Source organism: Podarcis muralis, chromosome 2, assembly GCF_964188315.1.
Source record: "Podarcis muralis chromosome 2, rPodMur119.hap1.1, whole genome shotgun sequence".
Taxonomy (NCBI): Eukaryota; Metazoa; Chordata; class Lepidosauria; order Squamata; family Lacertidae; genus Podarcis; species Podarcis muralis.
In genome coordinates this window covers 79,599,180-79,618,654 of record NC_135656.1, presented here as the reverse complement: position 1 = coordinate 79,618,654, position 19,475 = coordinate 79,599,180, and the positions used below count along the sequence as shown (strand labels likewise).

The window sequence follows — 19,475 nt, the reverse complement described above, 5'->3', positions numbered from 1 at the left end:
GCTTGCCGATCAGAAGGTTGGCAGTTCGAATCCCCACGGCGGGGTGTGCTTCCGTTGCTCCGTCCCTGCTCCTGCCAGCCTAGCAGTTCGAAACCACATCAAAGTGCAAGTAGATAAATAGGTACCGCTCCAGCGGGAAGGTAAACGGCGTTTCCGTGCGCTGCTCTGGTTCGCCAGAAGCAGCTTAGTCATGCTGACCACATGACCCAGAAGCTGTACGCCGGCTCTCTCAGCCAATAGTGAGATGAGCACCACAACCCCAGAGTCGACCACGACTGGACCTAATGGTCAGGGGTCCCTTTACCTTTTTAACAAGTGAACAGATTTATTTATTTTTTTAATGAAAGCTACATGAAGCTGAGTTGTCAGAAGAATCCAGTACATGTTGGGATCCTGAACTGGCAAAAGCCTAATAGGGCCCACCCTAATATCAGTTGTTGTGATGTTATTTTGGCCAGCAGCATGAACACATATTGAATATTAGCTCTGTGAATTCATTATTACATCCACACTATTGCATACTTAGTTGAATCCCACCCTATGAAACTTTTCTCCAGTGCATGGGTTCATTCAGGATAAAGGCCCTAGTTCCAGGGACTGGAGAGCACGAGAGAGATGTGCTTTAGCCATTTGCTAGTCCCTGCACTCTTTAACCAGGATTTGGCACACTACCAATTTTGGCTGATAGTGCCCTATTAGTGCAGTCTGGCACCTCCTAGGTGCCATAACCACATGAAATGCCTACCTTCTTTATAAGGCATTAATCAGGGGTGGGCCAAAGGTGAATAACAAATTCAATTGATTATCCTTGGTGTATGGATGATTTCATAATAGTAACTAAATTCCCCTAGAATTTACTAAAAATTGCAATATACACCTAAACACTCCACACATATTATGTCATACTTATGACTCCAACACTGGAATTTAATGAACTGGTGTTTGTGAGTCGAGAACCCACCATCCACTTAGGAATAAATAAGACACAAGGACACATGTATTTTAGGTTAATGGGCTAAATAAGGCCACAGCTTTATTGGTTACAGCATGTAAGTGGTATTGGCTCAGGAATTGGATCAAACAATCAATATATGACTCCACCCTACTCAGCGGGGAGTCATTTGAAGGTTAACAACCAGTGGGAGGAGCTTGTTGATGCAAATAATACTGGAAGCTTCCCCTGATGTCACTGGGGGTCGTGCCATGGCCCTAGCCACCAGCAGGGCATCGGACAGGATCCACGACCCCCAGATTTAGCTATCTAAGAAAGACTAACATGGAACCTGTAAAATGGAAGAAAGCAAGTTACTGGTGTGTGATATACCTGCTTTAGGATAAATATGAAATAAGCTTGAGAGACGATGCATACATATTTCTATGTAAATCAAACATTCTGCTTTCTTTTGAAAGGTTAATTTGTATTATGGTCCTTTTATTAAAGGTGAGAAAAGCAGAAGTTACTTCTACCAGCATCCAGCCCTCAGAAATAACTCATGGATCAACAAGCAGAGCAGGTAGCATCAATGAATTTAATGTCTATTCTTCCTAATAGATACCCTTCAGACCAACTAACGTCAATGACTGGCAATAATTCTAGGAATCAAATTATGTGCAGTTGGGAATGTTCCTTCAGATATAGCTTCAGCAACTATATCAGAAACTTAAATATTTGCCTTTATTCATATGTAACTACTTACTAGTTATAGGGACGCAGGTGGCGCTGTGGGTAAAAGCCTCAGCGCCTAGGGCTTGCCGATCGAAAGGTCGGCGGTTCGAATCCCTGCGGTGGGGTGCGCTCCCATCGTTCAGTCCCAGCGCCTGCCAACCTAGCAGTTCGAAAGCACCCCCGGGTGCAAGTAGATAAATAGGGACCGCTTACTGGCGGGAAGGTAAAAGGCGTTTCCGTGTGCGGCTCTGGCTCGCCAGAGCAGCGATGTCACGCTGGCCACGTGACCCAGAAGTGTCTGCGGACAGCGCTGGCCCCCGGCCTCTTGAGTGAGATGGGCGCACAACCCTAGAGTCTGGCAAGACTGGCCCGTACGGGCAGGGGTACCTTTACCTTTACCTTTTACTTACTAGTTATGCATAAGGATATGTTATAATATATCTAAATTTTTAACATATGATACAAAATATGGTACATTTAAACCCAGTTTGGATAATACTTGCCCCAACATGTAATGTGTGAATGAGATCACATTAATTTAACCACATGGCCTGGGCCGATAAACATTATATTTTATATGTATATATACCCTATCCAAATTTGGCATAGATCTAGCTGCTATACAAGTCTTGTTCTACACATAGACAGAAGGTAGGGAAAAGTATTTCCAAATATACTGAGGAGTGCACTCATCCCACCTCCCATTTATTTATTTATTTATTTATTTATTTATTTATTTATGAGAAGGAAGTCATGGCTTTTAATAAAAAATCACATTGGGTGTTTTTGCAGATAACTGAGTGCCTTTTAAAGGGTTTTGTTTTAGTACCACTTAGAATCTGAAAGATATTGACTGATATTTCCATGCAGAATCTCAATCAAATGGAGAAATGTTTTTCTTGCTATTAACTGAACTGCATTCTTGAGCATCCTAACTCCTTTCTGGGAGCAACAGGGTGTATAGAACAGCAGAACTACAGGCACATCAGAAACCTTGCCACTTGCACAGGTCAAGGCAGAAGGTAGAGGGGAACTTAATCCCACCCCTTTTTTTGCTGTACCAGATCTCTGGCAGCTGGACCCCTTAGGATCCAGCAGATTCTTGGCCAGACCAACTCTGCTCCCAACACGGTGCTGTTTGATCCCCTGTTTCACCTATTGCTGGTAGGAACACCATCAGTTGTAGTATTGACTCTGCCATGCTTTCTGCAGCTGTAGCTCAGGCCTCTGCAGACGCAGAGATCCTACCCCCTGCCTGCTGATGAAACACCCACTAGCTCCTAATCCCTTCAAGTATCATGGATTGAGGATTAAGATTGCACCTTTATTCTTTCAAATATAATTATGTTTTAAAAGGAGGCAAGCATTATACAATGTTATTAATTCGGGCCAAAAAAATCATCATCATCAACAACAACAACAACAACAACAACAACGGCCAGTATCAACCTGTCACAATAGCAAAGAAAAGATTTAAGGGAAAAAATCATAGACATCTTTATACAGAATCTGATTGAGATTTCCGGTTGCCAAATTACCTGACCTGTGTACATATATACCTCTGACCTTTCTAAGGAGTCTTAATGTGGCCGGAGGTGGCATGTGCAGACTGCATGACCATCTATGATCTGCAAAACTTTCCCAGTATGAACTAGATGCTATAGTGTAGATGCAAAAGGTGGAGGTTTGAACATATATACCTATTGTGTTCAAAGTCAGTCCACCCTTGTATTTTGAAATCTAGAATACTGAAAGTAATTTGTCATGGACTGGGAGGAGGTAAAATGTGTAGATGCAGCCTGATCTGCTGAGGAGCTACACGTATTAAACTCACTCACCATGGGCACATCTCCTTCCTTTAGACCTTGCTTCCATAGGGCGAATGCATGAAAAAGCAAAGACAATTATTGCACATATAATATTGGAATCAAGCCTACAATTCAAGCTTACACATGTTGGATGTTTTTGCATGTAAGCTCTAGTGCAAATCAAACACCCACAGATCAGACACTGGGGCTGATCATGTGCTCACTGTGGGTGGGGCAAACAGCTGTGATCTCATTCCTTTATCACATATATTCAGCTGAGCTGCCCAGGGAGCCCCTTTAAGGGCCAAAATATAGGGTATAAAAGATTTTATAAGGAAAAGGCTTATCAGAGCTGTTAAGCATATCCATTGCGTGCAGATAAACATCCAATTCTTTCCATTAAAGCCTTCTTAATCTTTTTCATTCAATTCTGCAGAGAAATGTGGAAATGCCCAGTTCATTACACTGAACTTGTGTCAGAATATTCAGAGGTGCGGGAGAGAGCTCCTGTGCTTGGGTCTCGCTTGCAGATTTCCCACCGGCATCTCGTTGGTCACTTGTGAGAACAGAATGCTGGATCAGATGGGCCAGCAGGCTCTTCTTTATAGTCTTACATCATGAACGTTGGGATGGTTTCTAAACTTGCATCTGCCATCATAATTTACATGGTGTTCTATAGACATGAGCTGTAATCTTGCACATTGCTATGACCCATTGACACCGGGATTTCAGCCTTGTGCAGCATCAATGCACGATACCATTAAGCTACGTGTGCGTTGTGTGTGCTTTTTAAAAAAATATGTCTGCTCATATGTGTGTCCATTTTTGTTTCCAATGCATTAAACAGGACAAGCTGCAAACATTACTTCCGCTTCTGTTGGCACACCATCAGGACTCCCTCAGGTATTCTGAACTTACAATTTACCTGTGTATTGTTTTCCTTTCTACATTGTCATCTCATTCTTACAGCACTTGGTGTTAGAGCACCTGCTTTACATACAGGGTGTCCCAAATTCAATCTCTCCCATATCAAGATAAGGTTGGAAAAGACTCCTGCTAGATACCCTGAGTTGCTGCCAATCAATATACAGAAATTGACAAATGATCTGGCACACCACAAGGCAGCTTTCCATGTTCTGGTGTAGTAATCAAAACTAGGGCTGGTGACATAGGGTTATATCCAGTGCTGCACAAGCCACTCACCCTTTCTCTGCACTCAGAGGGTCCCCAATCATTGGGCAGATTTTGAGGGTGTGTGGTAGGCTGGTGGGGGAAGAGGAAAGTGAAGTTCCGTTGCATAAGTGGAAGTCCGTTACACAAGTGTAACAGCAACATTAAATACAACCCATGTTCTCCAACTAGGCCATGTTCTTGTATGTTACTTCAGGTTGCTCAGAAAGATGCTTCTAAGAGGAGTGAAAAGGAAAATACTGCGCCGTTACTTGAAGAGAAAAGTAAATCTGAAAAGGATGACTCTGTGGACTCGAGCTGTAGTGAGAAACAAGCTGAAACACACGACAGCACACCAGCAAAAACTATTGGCAGATTTTCAGTGGTCAGTACACAGGATGAGTTAACTTTACCACCTGTGCATTCCTTGAGATACTCTTCACCACCAGATGTTTATCTAGATGATCAACCTTCTAGCCCTGATATGAAGACTTCTTTGCGGCGTGTGCAGACAGCATCCTCTATCGATGTACTTTGTGGTCAGGATTCTAGTGATTCTGGCGATGAATCTCTTCAAAGGAAACCATCTGCAGCTCCACCATCACCACAGAGCAGTAGTGCAGGAAATGACTACGTGAAAAAGACCTCATCTTTTCTGCAAAAGTCTGGAAAGTCCAGTTCACAAGGCCTTGATTCTCCTAATGGTCATGGATCAAAAATCCCAACCATCAACATAACTTCTTTCCATTCACAATCATCATATGTGAGCAGTGACAATGACTCGGAGTTTGAAGATGCAGACATGAAGAAAGAATTGCAGCACCTGAGGGAAAAGTATGTTTCATTTCCGTCAGAATGTCTGGTGTCATTTTGTGCGTTTGTGATATTTTTACAGCATTTAATCCGTTTCTGTTTCTTTCCTGCACGTTTATTACAAGTTGGAGTCGCTTGATATTCCAAGTAAATCAACTTCCTTCCTTTGGCCTAGTTCTCCTGAGCTGGCAGTCAAGTATCTGGACGGCATCACGTAAGGTTAAAGGTGAAGGACTGAGGTTGAAGGATGGCTTCAAAGGAGGATTAGACAAATACATGGAGGCTGTCAGTGGCTGCTAACACTGATGCCTATGTTCTACCTCCATTGTTAAGAGGCAGCATGCCTCTGAATACCAGTTGCTGGAATTCAGGAGAGGAAAGGGCTGTTGTGCTCAGGTCCTGATTGCAGACTTCCCGTGGGCATCTGGTTGGCGACTGTGAGAAATGGAGGGTGGACCCAGTGGCTGGTCTAGCAGGCTCTGGTTTATGTTCTTCAGTTGGAGCAGCTTATTCCCCTTCTCTTTATTTTATAGGTGTTTTCCATTGCTGAAGATAGAATTGTTATATGAACCTCACACTTAGTCTGAACTGGTAGAGTCCCAACACAGTAAGAACTAGGCCTATATCAGAACATCTGAGAAGCAACAAGGTCATCATGACCCATGACACTTGTGGATGTTAGCTTAATATAAAGTAAACACAGTTTTTCTTTCCATTAACAGGACACGTCTTCCAGCCCCCCCCATGCCCCTAAAACTGTTCCTCTTTCTCTCACTATTCTGTTGCCCTCATCTAATTTCATGTGAAGCTTTGATCCTGTCCTCTTCTAAAACCACATAGCCATCTTCTTTGTCATTTCTCCTCCTTTCCATCACAGTATCAACCTACGCCTTTCATCTAACTCCTCCCCTTCTGTATTCATATATGCCACTGTTCACCCTATTTCTTATCCCAGTCTCCCTCTCCAATTTCTCTTCTGACCTTTAACTCCTCCTTTTTGCGTATTTCAGCTTCCTTCTTACTTTGTTTCCTCCAACTCTGCTGTTGATCACATTACATTACATTTATTTAATTACTTAATTTCTACACCACCCTTTCTCCCAACGGTGGCCATCTTCAGCATTTCACTAATGCTACTTTCACTCAAATCACCAGTAATTTACTTGTGGAGAAAGGGAGGATGCTCAGGAAAGCCTTGCACACCTATTTCTTGTCCAACAGCTGCCCAACAGCCCTGCAGTGCTGCCAGCTGGGTTTTACTATTCTGTAGCTGCTACCAGTACCACCCTGTTTTGGTCGCCTACAGCCACAGAAAAGGAGGAGCAACCAGGACTATTCAATTAGTTGTTCAATCCTGGCATCCTGGACCAGTGCACCTCCAGCTAATCCACCGCTATTTCTTACCATGACTACTGCAACCTTCTCCTGTTTGGTTTTCCATTTTCTTAACTTGGTCCCCTCACCTCTATTCCACACTCTTTCAAAATAATTCACCCTTTTCATTGCTCTTCTCATGTGTCATTCCTTTTTAAAGCTCTGCACTGGCTTCCTGTCCACTCCTGCATCATGCACAAGCTTTTCATCATTAACTTTTAATAGCCTTCATGGTCATGCCTCCTTTTCTTTTTTGTGTGTGTCCCAGGGTGGTATCATATGGCTGGTTTTCTATTGAAATATTTGCTTAACTCGGAGTTTGGGATATATCTCATGTCGTGTGCATGAAAAAGACTGCCTGTGATCCTAATGTGGATACTATGTACAAATTATATATTAGACATATGCTCTCTCGGTGTGTGTGTGTGTGTGTGTGTTTTACACACACGCACGCACACACATGCACACAGCCTTCTGGATCAGGCAAATGACCCATCTAGTGCAGAATCCTGTTCTTACAGCTGCCAAACAGAAGCCTGTGGGGAACCTGCAGGCAGGATCCAAGCACTCGCCCCTCCTGTGGTTTCCAGCAACAAGTATTCAAAAGCATGGCTGCCTGCAACTGTGGAGGCAGAGCACAGCCATCATGGCTAGTAGCATCCCATAGCCTTCTCCTACTTAAACCTCTCTAATCCTCTTTCAAAACCATCCAGCTTGGTGACCATCGCTGCCTCCTGTTGGAGTGAGTCCCTTAGTTCAGCTCTGTGCCGCATGAAGACATCATTTATTTTCTCTGTCCTGAATCTTCCCAACATTCAGCTTCATCAGTGGTCCATGAGTTCTAGTGTTATGAGAGAGGAAGGAAAACTTTTCTCTATGTGCTTTCTGCATCATTTTATCTATCAGGTCGCCTCTCATTCACCTTTTCTCTAAACTAAAAAGTTCCCAAGCGCTGCAACCTTTCTTCATAGGGGAGTTGCTCCATCCCCTTGATTATTTTTGTGGCCCTTTTCTGAACCTTTTCCAACACACACACACATATAAGCAGCGCTTTGAATTTGATGTAACAACCTGTTTCTGTTCTTCAGACACATGAAAGAAATTACTGAGCTGCAGACTCAGCAGAAGAAAGAAATAGAAGCCCTGTACATCCGACTGGGGAAGCCTTTACCACCAAATATCGGGTTCCTTCATTCTGCCCCGCCAAGTGGCCGTCGACGAAGAACCAGCAAGAGCAAATTAAAAACTGGGAAATTAATAAATCCTGTTGTTCAACAGCTCAAAACAACAACATCCAGTACAAGTACGTACATCAGATAACTTTCTCCTATGAGTAACTTTACCAGTGCTATCCTTTTGCTGCCACATGTTTATGAAGTGCACATGATGTGTAGTGAAAAGCATCTGTGTCGGTTTTACATTTGCATTGTTCTCGCAGAGAGACTCAAGATTTCAAATTGAGGTCTGTTTTGTAAGGCAGTGGGTTTTTTGTTTTTGTTTTTACATTTGCACTATTTGACCCCAGAACAAACGAAGGCCTGTTAAAATGGATTTACTTAGATTGACCTTTAGCACATTTTCCTGCTGCATAAATTAACACGTAAATCCAGCACTGAAGCAACATTAAACACCACCGCAGCAACAGCATACGGAAACATTTGTAAAACCTTATTTCTAGGTATAAGACTGTGTCTTGATTAGAAAATGGTATTCTTCTGCCTGGTTGCAGCTTAGTCTCCATGGTCTGAGCATGATCCAGCTCAGTATTGGGGAAGCACCAGGCCCGATAGAGTTCTGCTTATGTCTTTCTTCCTCTTGGCACACCAAGCCATTAGTAGGCGTGGGGAGGGTGGCATGCACGGAAGAAGCATGACATTCAAGTTCCTCCACATGTGGCTGTACCTATATAGGATATATTTATATTAACATCAGTAATAGCAAAACACCATTTTTTGGTTAAAAGAAATAATGGGGGGGGGGCCACCCTAATTCTCATAATGCACTTTAAAACCCTACAGACTGTTTTATGATTTAGTTGCTTTTTGTTTCTGTTGGGTGGTATCCAACTATTTTTTACACAGAATAGACCCACTGATATGAATGAACATGACCACATTATGTGCATTAATTTCAGTAGTTGCGGGTCCAGGCATTGTGCTCCCCGTTCCCCAACCTCAGATAAATAAAAGACCACTAAGACTGGGTTTGGATCGAAACAGGCCACAACTTTATTGAATACAGATGAAAGAGGTTTGGCTTGGGCATGGGACAATCAAAACACTTCCGGCCCGCCCACTGGAAGTGACACATAGGTCAATCCAGGCGGGGGTTCCTAAGACTTACATCAAATAGGGTGACCCCCAAATCCCTTTAACGGGATACCCCAGCGTTTGGAGCAGCAGGCAGAAACTACAACCCCCTCTCCATCCAAGACAAAGGATTGCCCCAATGCCCAACTCAGTTGCGGCGATTGCTATGAGGTAGGCAAAACTACCAGGTTGGAGCCAATTTGCCCGGTGGACAAAGTCCTACCCAGCCCCATAAAATGGCGACCACAGCAAAGTCCTTGACTATCAACTTGAACCAAGGGTGGGGAACCTGACGAGGGGAAAGCAGGTAGGGCCCCAGGTGCGGGTGGTTTAAATGGCCAGGGAGCAGACCCGAGGGAAGCCTTCCTGCCAGCTCCACTCCCTCGCCAAGCCCATGTCCTAGCCTGCATCCCCATTCACCAAACCAGGATGCAAGCCAGGATCTGGCTCCTGATAGGCGGCTCAGGCTTACGCCCATGCCACCTATCAGGAAGGGGCACTGATGTCAGGATTCTCTCATCAGGGGGCCTGGTGGAACCTCTGCTGTCCTTCAACACCGCCTCACCGAAAGGATGAGTGGACATAGAACTCAATGTGGTGCTGAGGAGATTGCTGATGGAATGCAGTCCTCCACACCTCACACTGTTCTGTGGAATCTTCCAAGAGTAGATTTGAGGGAGGGGTGTGGGGTATGGGAGCCAAGCCCCCTTGCACTGGCTTCTCCTAGTGGAATGGGGTAGATGACTTACCTTTTTAACATTTGTTTTATTATTTCTGTATACCAGGCTGAAGATATGATGGGTGATATTAAAAAGCACCTTTTAAATCGCATGTTCCCACCTCTCATTTTTGTCTGCCCAAAAGGAAGAATGGGCTACCCTTGGGAATCGCCCACTTCCTGCAGTCTTTGCTGTAGCTGATGTGGGGCATCCTCCCTACAACCTTTGCATAGAAAATGCTGTAGCATTTTTCTATACTAAGTTATGAACTTTTTGTGTTTGAAACTTGTTTACATGGGGATTTTTTGCTTCCATCCCATAGGTTTCCAACCACTGTCAGCAGTTTTAAAGTAAATTGGGGGCAGAGGGAAAGAATCCTTGTAAAACTCTTTAATATCTTCATTACCACGCCTACTCATTGCGTAAAAGTTGATAGGTGAAGACCATCTTTTCTCCCTAATCTCTGTTCTCCAGAAAATGGGACAATGAAATTCAGTATTTTAATTATTATTTCTTACTAATTTCTACTTAAAAATGTGAAGGCCATTGTAGTTCCTGGAGAAAGGGAGGACGGGTTTTGCTCAGCCATTCCATCTGATAGAGTGGCTCAATCTTGCACTGTTTTTCTGAAATGATTCCTTTCAGTCTTCCCCCCAACTGCCCTCAACCCAGGTGAGCAGTATTGCTTTTTTTCTCACAATGCAGAAGTGCAGTTTCATCTCTGCCCTTTATCCAGTTTTTTTCTTCTTCTAGGGTTATTCATTCATAGGATGTTGGGAAATGAAGCAAGCTTCTTCAGGGAAGTGATGGTCTCTCCTTTCCCTGGAGATCATTTTAAGGGAAGGCCAGATGAGTTCCTGTGAAAATGGGTTTAAGTTTGGGTGGCTGGGGGGGGGGGTTGCATTCCGCCCAGACTCTGGATGGACTAAGACTTTAATCCTTTCTGTACCTACTTGGGAGTGAATCCCATTGCATAAACTTTTAGTTATTTCTGAGTGGTCATGCGTAGGACGAGGCCACGAGTAACTCTTTCAAATCTCTTAAAAAATCCAGACAATAACAACACTGTTTTGTGTCCCCATTTTATGTGCCCATTGGGGTTTTCATCTTGTGTTTCCCAAACAGCAGTCTTTCACAAACACATACATACACCAGATTTCTAAAATACACTTTTTAAAAAATAGTTTGGATATGGCAATGGAAAAGTCCTGAAAAACCTTTGCCATCACCTAATGTAGCTCTCAGTCATGACATCCATCAATAATCCTATGTAGGTCTGCTCAGATGTAAAATCTCACTGCATTCAGTGGGGTTAGTCAGCATACAAACATAGCTTATGTCCAAAAAATGTAAAATGGGGTGGCTCTGCAAATTTTGTTGGACCAACTTCTATTGTTTACAGCCAGCATGACCACATGACCATTCGCCTGACCCATTGACAACTTAATCACTGCTGTTTACTAGAAGGTGGTGCCAGGGTGAGGTGGTAGGAAGGTCAGCACGGTGCAAACACTAGATTGGTTTTGCTGGTGTGTTTGCATTGTGCCAAACTTCCCACCTCCTCACCTTCTCCTTCTTGGTAAGGAGAAGTGATTCAGCTGGTGGGAGATCAGTTGAGTACCACTATGCCACCCACTACTGGTCAGGGATCATAGGAATTGTAGTCCAAGGATATCTGTAGGCCCATAGCTTAGCTAAAGGCCCATAGCTTAGCTTAGCTATGGGCCTATTGTACAGCTACTGTTTTAAAGCTACTTTATTGTAAAGCTGTTGTCAGTGTTATTTCATATTATATTGGCATCAACAACTTGCAAACCGAACAACAGGTTGGTTACCTGCAGTTGGAAGTGTTTCAACTGTGCAGCTTCATGCAGCTGTAGATTTCTTGCACTGCTTCAAAATATTTGAAGCCGTTCCTCAGTAATGACCTGCTAGTTGGCAGCCAATCTTATTTCTTGGCGTTTGGTGATTTTTGCATGTATCCTTTTTTAGGTAGTGTATCAGACTGCAAAGACACTCTGGCTAAAGAAAATGCTAAAGCTCAGACTGGTTCTACTGAAGCAGCAGCACTAACTTCGTCCACATCAGCCATACTTGGAAAGTCTGTTCAGACACAGCAACCCTGCTCTGTCAAGGCTTCCTTGTCTACTGACATCTGCTCTGGATTAGCTACTGAGGGAGGCGATGCCCATGAAAATTCTGCCCAAGGTGATTCTATATACTTGGGGTCATCATTCCTTCTACACTGAAATTAGCAATTATTTCAACATTAAAAGTGAATTTGTATGACGTTGGGAGTTGCAGGTTCAAATAGCTGCTCAGCGCACTGACTTGGGCAAGTTACCGTCTCGCAGTCTAAGCTACTTTATAGAGCGGTTAGTAGGATAAATGTGATAAGAACAGAAAGGGTCCTATAGTGATGATAACATTATTATAACGGGTCTTCAATTATCGTGAAATTGTAGATGTCCAAGTCATTAATGCATCTTTTGATAATGAGCAATATTTGAAAGGTTAGTAGTGTGTGAAAAATGAAGATATCACATTTCTTAGTTTTCAAGGAATTGTACATCTTTTTTTAAAAAAAAATAAGGAAATGGTCCTTTGTACATTTAAACAATTTGGTAGGAGGGAAAGGCTGGGTTACTTTTCTTTTGGTCCATATTCTTAGATCCAAATCTGGTGCAGAATTTTGTTTCTAAGACATTCTTTCATATTGGGCCTATGCAAATATAGCATGGGAGCAATTAAGCTTTTACCACCTTGCAAGTTAGTTCCGTTATTCTCATGGGTTTCTGGCTTCACTAGAAGATCTCTATCTCATTTGAGATACAGTTTCATATAATTGTAGTATTCGTATCTTGCAGTGCACAGTTCCATAGATTAGTCACGATATGTGTAGCAATATTTGTTGCAAAGTGTAATGATGATTAAAAAAACAATACTTTACTCAGTTCTGCATGTCCTGCCAAACTAATCCTACAAAGTATCTATTTTCTTCTGCTGTTATTTTTTGCATCCTTTTGCATATAGCCAATGAACTTACTCCTCTTTGGCAAGGCTAAAATGGAGATGTGGATGATAAACTAACAAAGCTGATATGACTGATGGTGACAACTGATCTCAGCTATTTGTACTTTATAAGTGTCTTTGTTTTCTTCCCTTTATATTCATTTGCAGGCTGGACGGTTTTCCACCAAACGTCTGAGAGAGTGACCTATAAATCTAGTAGCAAACCTCGTACCAGATTCCTCAGTGGACCTGTGTCTTTGTCCATCTGTTTGTATTTGTTCTTTTGTATTTTATCATAGCCCATCTTTCTTTTGTCCCCCTTTTTCCAAAACTCATTTTCATATATATATCTAAAACGTTTGACCGGGTGTCCCTTTCCCCCCACCTAGACACTCTCTTTGATTTCCTTCTTTAAAAGTTAATCATCATTGACACTATTTTTATTTATTTATTTATTTTTTATTTATTTCACGTGGAAAGCTTTTGTTCACTGCTTTTGGCTCATGCCTGGGTACCAAAAGCATGTGTGGAAGATCTCATAATTTATTCTATAGCCTTATGGCAAATCTTACCCTGGACATATCTTTTATGTGATTTTACGTTTAAGTAACTTTTAATTTCCAATGTGGCAGTTATAAATGTCTGCTGTCCCAGTTCCAGCGATACCAAAAAGAAATCCAACGTTCTGTAGACGAATGGTCTCTTTCACACATGTTTGGACTATGAAGACATGCATGTAGCAAGCTGACACAATACTAGAAGGTCACTGAAGGGTATAACTTCTGCACAAGGGCTGTATTCAAACAATATACAGTACTGTTTATATCCACCCTTTTTATTACTGTTACTATTATTATTATTTTATTTGTTCTATCCCTTGCATGTGGAAATGCTGAGAAATGCTCCTGCTAGTTTTTTTAAAAACATCTTTTATGAGCAGTATTTTCTCCCCACACACACAATGTATACTTTGGGTTTCTTTAAGTGAATTTTGTTAAATGCAACTGTCGAGTTATTCTGCTACAAAGTGCAGTGTGGCTTTTATTGTTAACTCACCTAGCTGGAGCACTTTACTCGGTTGATTTTTACTATGACCTTACGTGACCTCAGAGATGAAGTCAATAAGCAGTTCATCAAAGCACAGAATATTTTTTAAAAGAAAAATTAAAGTTCTAATGGCACTCTAGAATGTTTCACTGATACAATGTTTGGATTGATTTCAAATAGCCGTACAACTAAAAGCAAGTAGATGTTTCCTTAATTGTACAAGTATACCAATTGGCAGTTCAATCAACTCTCACATATATTTAACTTTTTTAAATCAGGTATTAATTATAAGGCAAATAGATTTTTTTACTGTGCAGTCAAGATACACTGCACTGATAAGGTGATCTAGACCTTTGTTACATGTAGTGCCAAAAAACAGGGACAGCGTTTTGGTAACTAAACATCCAGTTAATTCAGTGTTCATTTCCATTTGTATCAAACTTTTACCATTGGAACTATGCATTTTTTATCATTATTGAGGTGATGCAGATCAAAGGCACAAGACTACTCAAAATGCATCCTCCTTGATTCCCAAATAATTATATTTTTTATTTTAAAACTTCATTAATATTTAATTATAAAGGGCTGGTGAGAACTGATACATATAGAGATCAGCGTATGAAGCAAGTCACTTTAAACTTTAACAGTACTTTCAAGATAATATCCAACTAAGTTATACACATAATAGTTGATTTCAATGGGTCAGTTACAAGTATGATCAACATTGGACATTGCTCAGTGTTACTGAAATTTTCTGTATATAATTATTCATGTTAACAATCTGGATGTGGTTGTAACTTTTTCTGTAGTCACAAGTAGTCAGAATAGTTCCATTTGTCTTCTACACTTTTGCTGTACACAACCCATTCTAATTTTAAACATTAAATGTTCTTAGCATTTGGTTCCATGACAGTAATGACAAAGATAACACACAACTTACATTCTTAAACTAGTCATTTTAACCACTCACATGAGCCCTCAATTTTTTAGCATGTATTTATTAGGTGATTTATTGGTGATGCAATTCTTTAGCAAAGCATTCTAAAGGGAAAACAAATCAATTAATTGAATATGATATCAGATGTTATCATCTGGTTTGAAAGCAGAGAGTGGATGTGATCTGTTGGGTGAACTTTGCCATTTTTAATAAATCTTTTGCCCAAAGTTAGATGTTGTTAGACTGAATCTCGCATATAATTTGACATCATCCGTTTCAAGTTATCTGGCTAGTATAGCAAAAAACAACTTCAATTTTGATGCCCAGGACACACAAGAGGATAATGGGGCCACCACAATATCTGACACCTTTCAGTTGTCCAACACAATGAATTAGTTACCTGATTTCTATTTCTATTTTTTTTTATTTTAGAGCTTTCTACCTCATCAGTTCCCAGAGCAGTTAACAAAAGTTAAAACCAAAACAAAACAAAAGCATTAAAACGTACTGCATAAAAGCAGTTGACTTCATAGTCTAGAATGAAATGTTTCTCATTTTAGCTGGTCCTCACCTCCGTCTGCACGTGCATAAACATCGTTGAGCAAGCATCGTATCAGATAATGAACTTCAACTTCCATTAAAATAAAAAGTAACTGTCTTGTCCCTCCCATTGTGGAGAAACACTTGGGCATGGTGGGCTAAGTCTTCTGAAGGTTCATAGCATTTTAGCCCCTTGTCCAGTGACAACTTTTCCATTCTCCTCATGCTTCTTTCGCTTGAGCAAGACTAGTATGGCCACATTTCAGTTAAAAAAGAAAAGCCTTATGTGCATCTGGAGCAAATATATATATATATATATTTCCTATCTGAATTTTAATCTCCATAAAAAGAAAGTTCTCGGAAGTACAAAGTACTTTCCAGATTCCCCTCCCTACCATGGGCTGAAGTGTTGCTTTTCTGTAGTGCAAACTCTTTCCTTGCATTTTGCTGAGATGATATATTGGTTGATACTTCAACCAAAAAAAGGTTGACTTGTACTCTCCTTCTTCATTATATACATATCTGAAGGGCATGACAGAAACTCCATATACTGCCTTTTAGTGGGACTAAAGTGGTACCTTGAAATCGTGTCTAGAAAAATACCTAATTTTGGTGGCAGTTTGCATAGCAATAGAATTTTATTTCTTTCTTTTAAAAGATGACAGATATTTTTAAAAATGTGTATCTAATGTACCTTTCTATTTACATTGTAATTCAGTTAAGCTGATGCATGGCAAGAAGAATTCTTATCATGCAGTTGATGTGAATTTTGTTTCCTCTTGTCCTGGAAATAACATAACTTTGCATACAGTCACTGAGGGAAAATGGGAACATTCCCAAAGAAAGGGATGTCTTAACAGTTAATATGAATGAAAAAAACACTTTCAGTTTGTTTGATTAAAGATATCATCCTGTTGGCGCTGTTTGAAAGAGTTCTAGCCGAATCAAGCAGCTAATGTTACTTCCTAAAGAGAAAAGTGTTCCCCAACTCAAGAAAGTAATAGCTGGTCCAGCTCTGCCATGTTTATTTGGACAAAATATCTCTCTCACATCATAACTGAAAGTCCCTCTTCTTTACAGGGATGGGTTGTGGAGGTGTGAGGGATACATCTGGTGTGGAAGTTCTATTCTTTACTTATTACACTTAAATTCAATATTGGTCATCATTCCTGAAGTAAAAATACTATTGTTGGCTTTCATGCCCAGGGCATTCTTGTCCCATTTTACATGCGATATCAACAGATGTGGAGTAATCTAGCCTGGTTTTATTTTTCAGGCACAAAACACAATTTCTGACTTGTGTACAGTAGCATGTGGAGTCTGCTTGGAATACTTAATGACATTCAGCAAAATGCTAATTAAATGTCTCATATGGCTAAGAGAAATGTGCAGTAAGGGCCTCTCCCTAGTTTATAGTAGCATGAGGCTGCAGGTAAAGCAGGTAGGACTGTTTGGCAAGGCATGCTTTTGTTTAGCATGTCATCCAAACCTGGGCTAGTGGTTTAGTTCTCTCCAGGCAAACCATGAACTGTAACCAAGGTTTGTCCTAGAGTTGTATCTCATGATTTGTCTGGGAAAGTGAAACCACCAAGCCAGAACATGGCTTAGTTCAATGCAGTACAGCAGCAGAATGACTCAAACAACAACATGGCTTTGGTCTATCTGCTTAATATTGAGGTTTTTTTTAAAAAAAATAGTTTAAGGAATCTAGTAATTAAATAGATAGCAAATGATGCTCTTGTCAGAGTTCTCCCTTAGAAGTAACTATACTTAACATTTGGAAAAATGAGCAGTACATCACTGAATGTATCATAGCATCTCACCAAGCTTTTGAAACTGATGAATTGGAATACCCCCAATAGATCTATTAGAATCCAGATGCATTTTGAACATATTATAGAGATTAGAGGGCTCAGTATTTTGTATTTGGACACATAATTTGAATTGGAAGGTCCTCAGCTCTGCAGAACTTTGTGGTCTTGTAAAAACAATATATAGCCAGCTTAGTTTTGCCTTTTTCTTAATATTTATTATTCATTGATTAATCAGATGAATATAGTTTTGAAGCACAATTAAAACAGGCACCAACATATTTTTTAAAATGTGCTTTTTAAAATTCACCTTCAGATTTATGCAGGTTCAAATAAAAACTGCATAGCATTTGTTTGGATAGCATCAAATTTCTGTAGGTTTTGAGCTGCCCAGTTATTTCTTCTTTTCACACCTGAACTGCTGACTTTCTGTCTGTTCCTTCTTGCATAATGGTTACTTTTTTGTTGTTTAAAAATGCAGAAGATTTTCCATCAGACTTTTTTCTTTCCCCCCTTTTTAGTCTTGCCTAACTCTGTATGTCTTGTATCATTTTACCTTGTAGGGTCCACCCTGAAACGACTATGTCTAGGCAAAGATCACAGTAGTAGTAACTATCCCTCTCTCTTTTGTTTTTTGGGTTTTTGTTATTTCTTTCTGAGCATGAGCTGCTTTATTTAAATGTAATCTAGTGGTTTATTTAAACAACAGGCGTTGCATTCATGATCGTATTAAGTTAGGCTGCATCTGAATTAAGTGCAGGTATCCTTTGGGTAGCTTTGCATGCTGGTGATGCTTTGGGATGCCTGCATGCTGCAAGATGATCTTAATCTCAGTATGTACATGTGTGTATATGAGACAAAGCTGGGTAGTGTGCTCCTCTAATATGTCAATTAACACTGCTTCTTTACAATGCTGTTTTGCTGCTGGTTGGCTAATGCAACCTAACACTTCCTCACACCTATTGAGATGCTTGAAGTACTGAATAGTTGCTGAGATTCAATCCTTGAAAAAAGAACTTACCTTTTCATGGGTTCATTTTTTCAAAAGAACCTAAGAATTCACAAAAGTTTGGAGCACAATTATTTTTAAAGGAAGGTGCGAGTGTTCATTCGAACAAATCACTAATAGATTTACTTATAGCACACATCACAGTCTCCATGGCAGCAGAAATCAGATTATAGCACATTGGCTCATCATAAATAATGTCATTTCAATACAGCTTTGAACTTTTTTGCTTCAAATTGGTATTTTTAGGAATTAGAATTCAAATATTTTTCAAAAAACTAAAAAAAAGAATTCATTTTAGATTCACCTACCAAACAATATTAGAGACTGTTTCACTTTATGTTAAATATTGGTTTTATCATCTTGCTGTGAATAAATTGTAGTTCAACATTAGGTATCCGAGTTTCAGGATGTAAGTGAGATAATTGTTGCCACAGCCAAGCTACATTACATTACATTACTATATATTGGGTATATGTAGACACCATGTTTCTAATCCTCCAAATCATGGTTTGATGAATCAGTAACATGACATCTGACTGTTACTATGTGTAATTTATTACCACTGCTGGTGCCTATAGGTATAGCACATTTATCTTTCAAAGTTTGTCATGTAAAATATTTTAACTGCTTTGTAAACTTGGAAAGATAAATGGAAAGAGAAACATGGGAGTTTTGTGGAAGCAAGAAGGTTTGGATGGCAGAATTTAGGATTTCTGCAGAATCAGAATTATGTACATGAAGGATGGGATTTCACCAGCCTAGACCGGAAAGAAAGAAAACTTGAATCCTTCTTATCAGCTTTTTTAGGAGGGTAATTGGGGTCCTGGATAGGAAATCTGTAAATCCCAAACCAATCATGGTGTTGGTTATTAAAGTGGAGCCAATTATGATTGTGCAGAGCACGAGTAACATATCCCTGATATCTGTGTCATCTTTAGGCTATCCATATTTCCTTTTCTATTCTTCTCTCCTCTGTCAATTCCAGTGGATTTGCATAAAGACATAATCGCCAATATTTAATTTTTTTTTGGATGAAAAATTTATTTACAGTGCTATTTCGAAAGCTGCACCTAATTGGTGAAATGCATATCATTTCTTAAACCATTTTTGAAGCAAAAAAAGTTCTTCAGGAGAAGCAGCTGGGTGAAAACCAGATAGTTGTGTGGTTGTAGAACTGTTGTGCGATGAAGTAAACAAAAGCAAAAGTGGGAAGTAGTACGGCTTTGTTGATGCGTGCAGCTGATTCTTATCTTTCTGTGG

The 19,475-nt window shown here is 40.4% G+C and overlaps 1 protein-coding gene across 22 annotated transcripts in view; it reads left to right on the top strand.

Annotated features, from left to right (window-relative positions):
- The window catches only part of WNK2 (WNK lysine deficient protein kinase 2), a 112,684-nt gene that overhangs the window by 75,455 nt on the left and 17,754 nt on the right, over window positions 1-19,475 (top strand). For 18 of the 22 annotated variants that reach the window (XR_013391971.1, XR_013391972.1, XR_013391973.1 and 15 more), the window contains 7 exons: window positions 1,442-1,514; window positions 4,322-4,377; window positions 4,862-5,478; window positions 7,920-8,134; window positions 11,852-12,067; window positions 13,040-13,138; window positions 17,770-17,814. Coding sequence is in view for 19 of the 22 variants with exons in the window: in XM_077924903.1 (XP_077781029.1) it covers window positions 1,442-1,514; window positions 4,322-4,377; window positions 4,862-5,478; window positions 7,920-8,134; window positions 11,852-12,067; window positions 13,040-13,138; window positions 17,770-17,814 (1,321 nt within the window). In the remaining 3 variants the exon portion in view is untranslated. The remainder of the gene's footprint in view (window positions 1-1,441; window positions 1,515-4,321; window positions 4,378-4,861; window positions 5,479-7,919; window positions 8,135-11,851; window positions 12,068-13,039; window positions 13,139-17,769; window positions 17,815-19,475) is intronic. The other 4 variants (XM_077924896.1, XM_077924907.1, XM_077924897.1 and 1 more) reach the window with 4 other exon arrangements.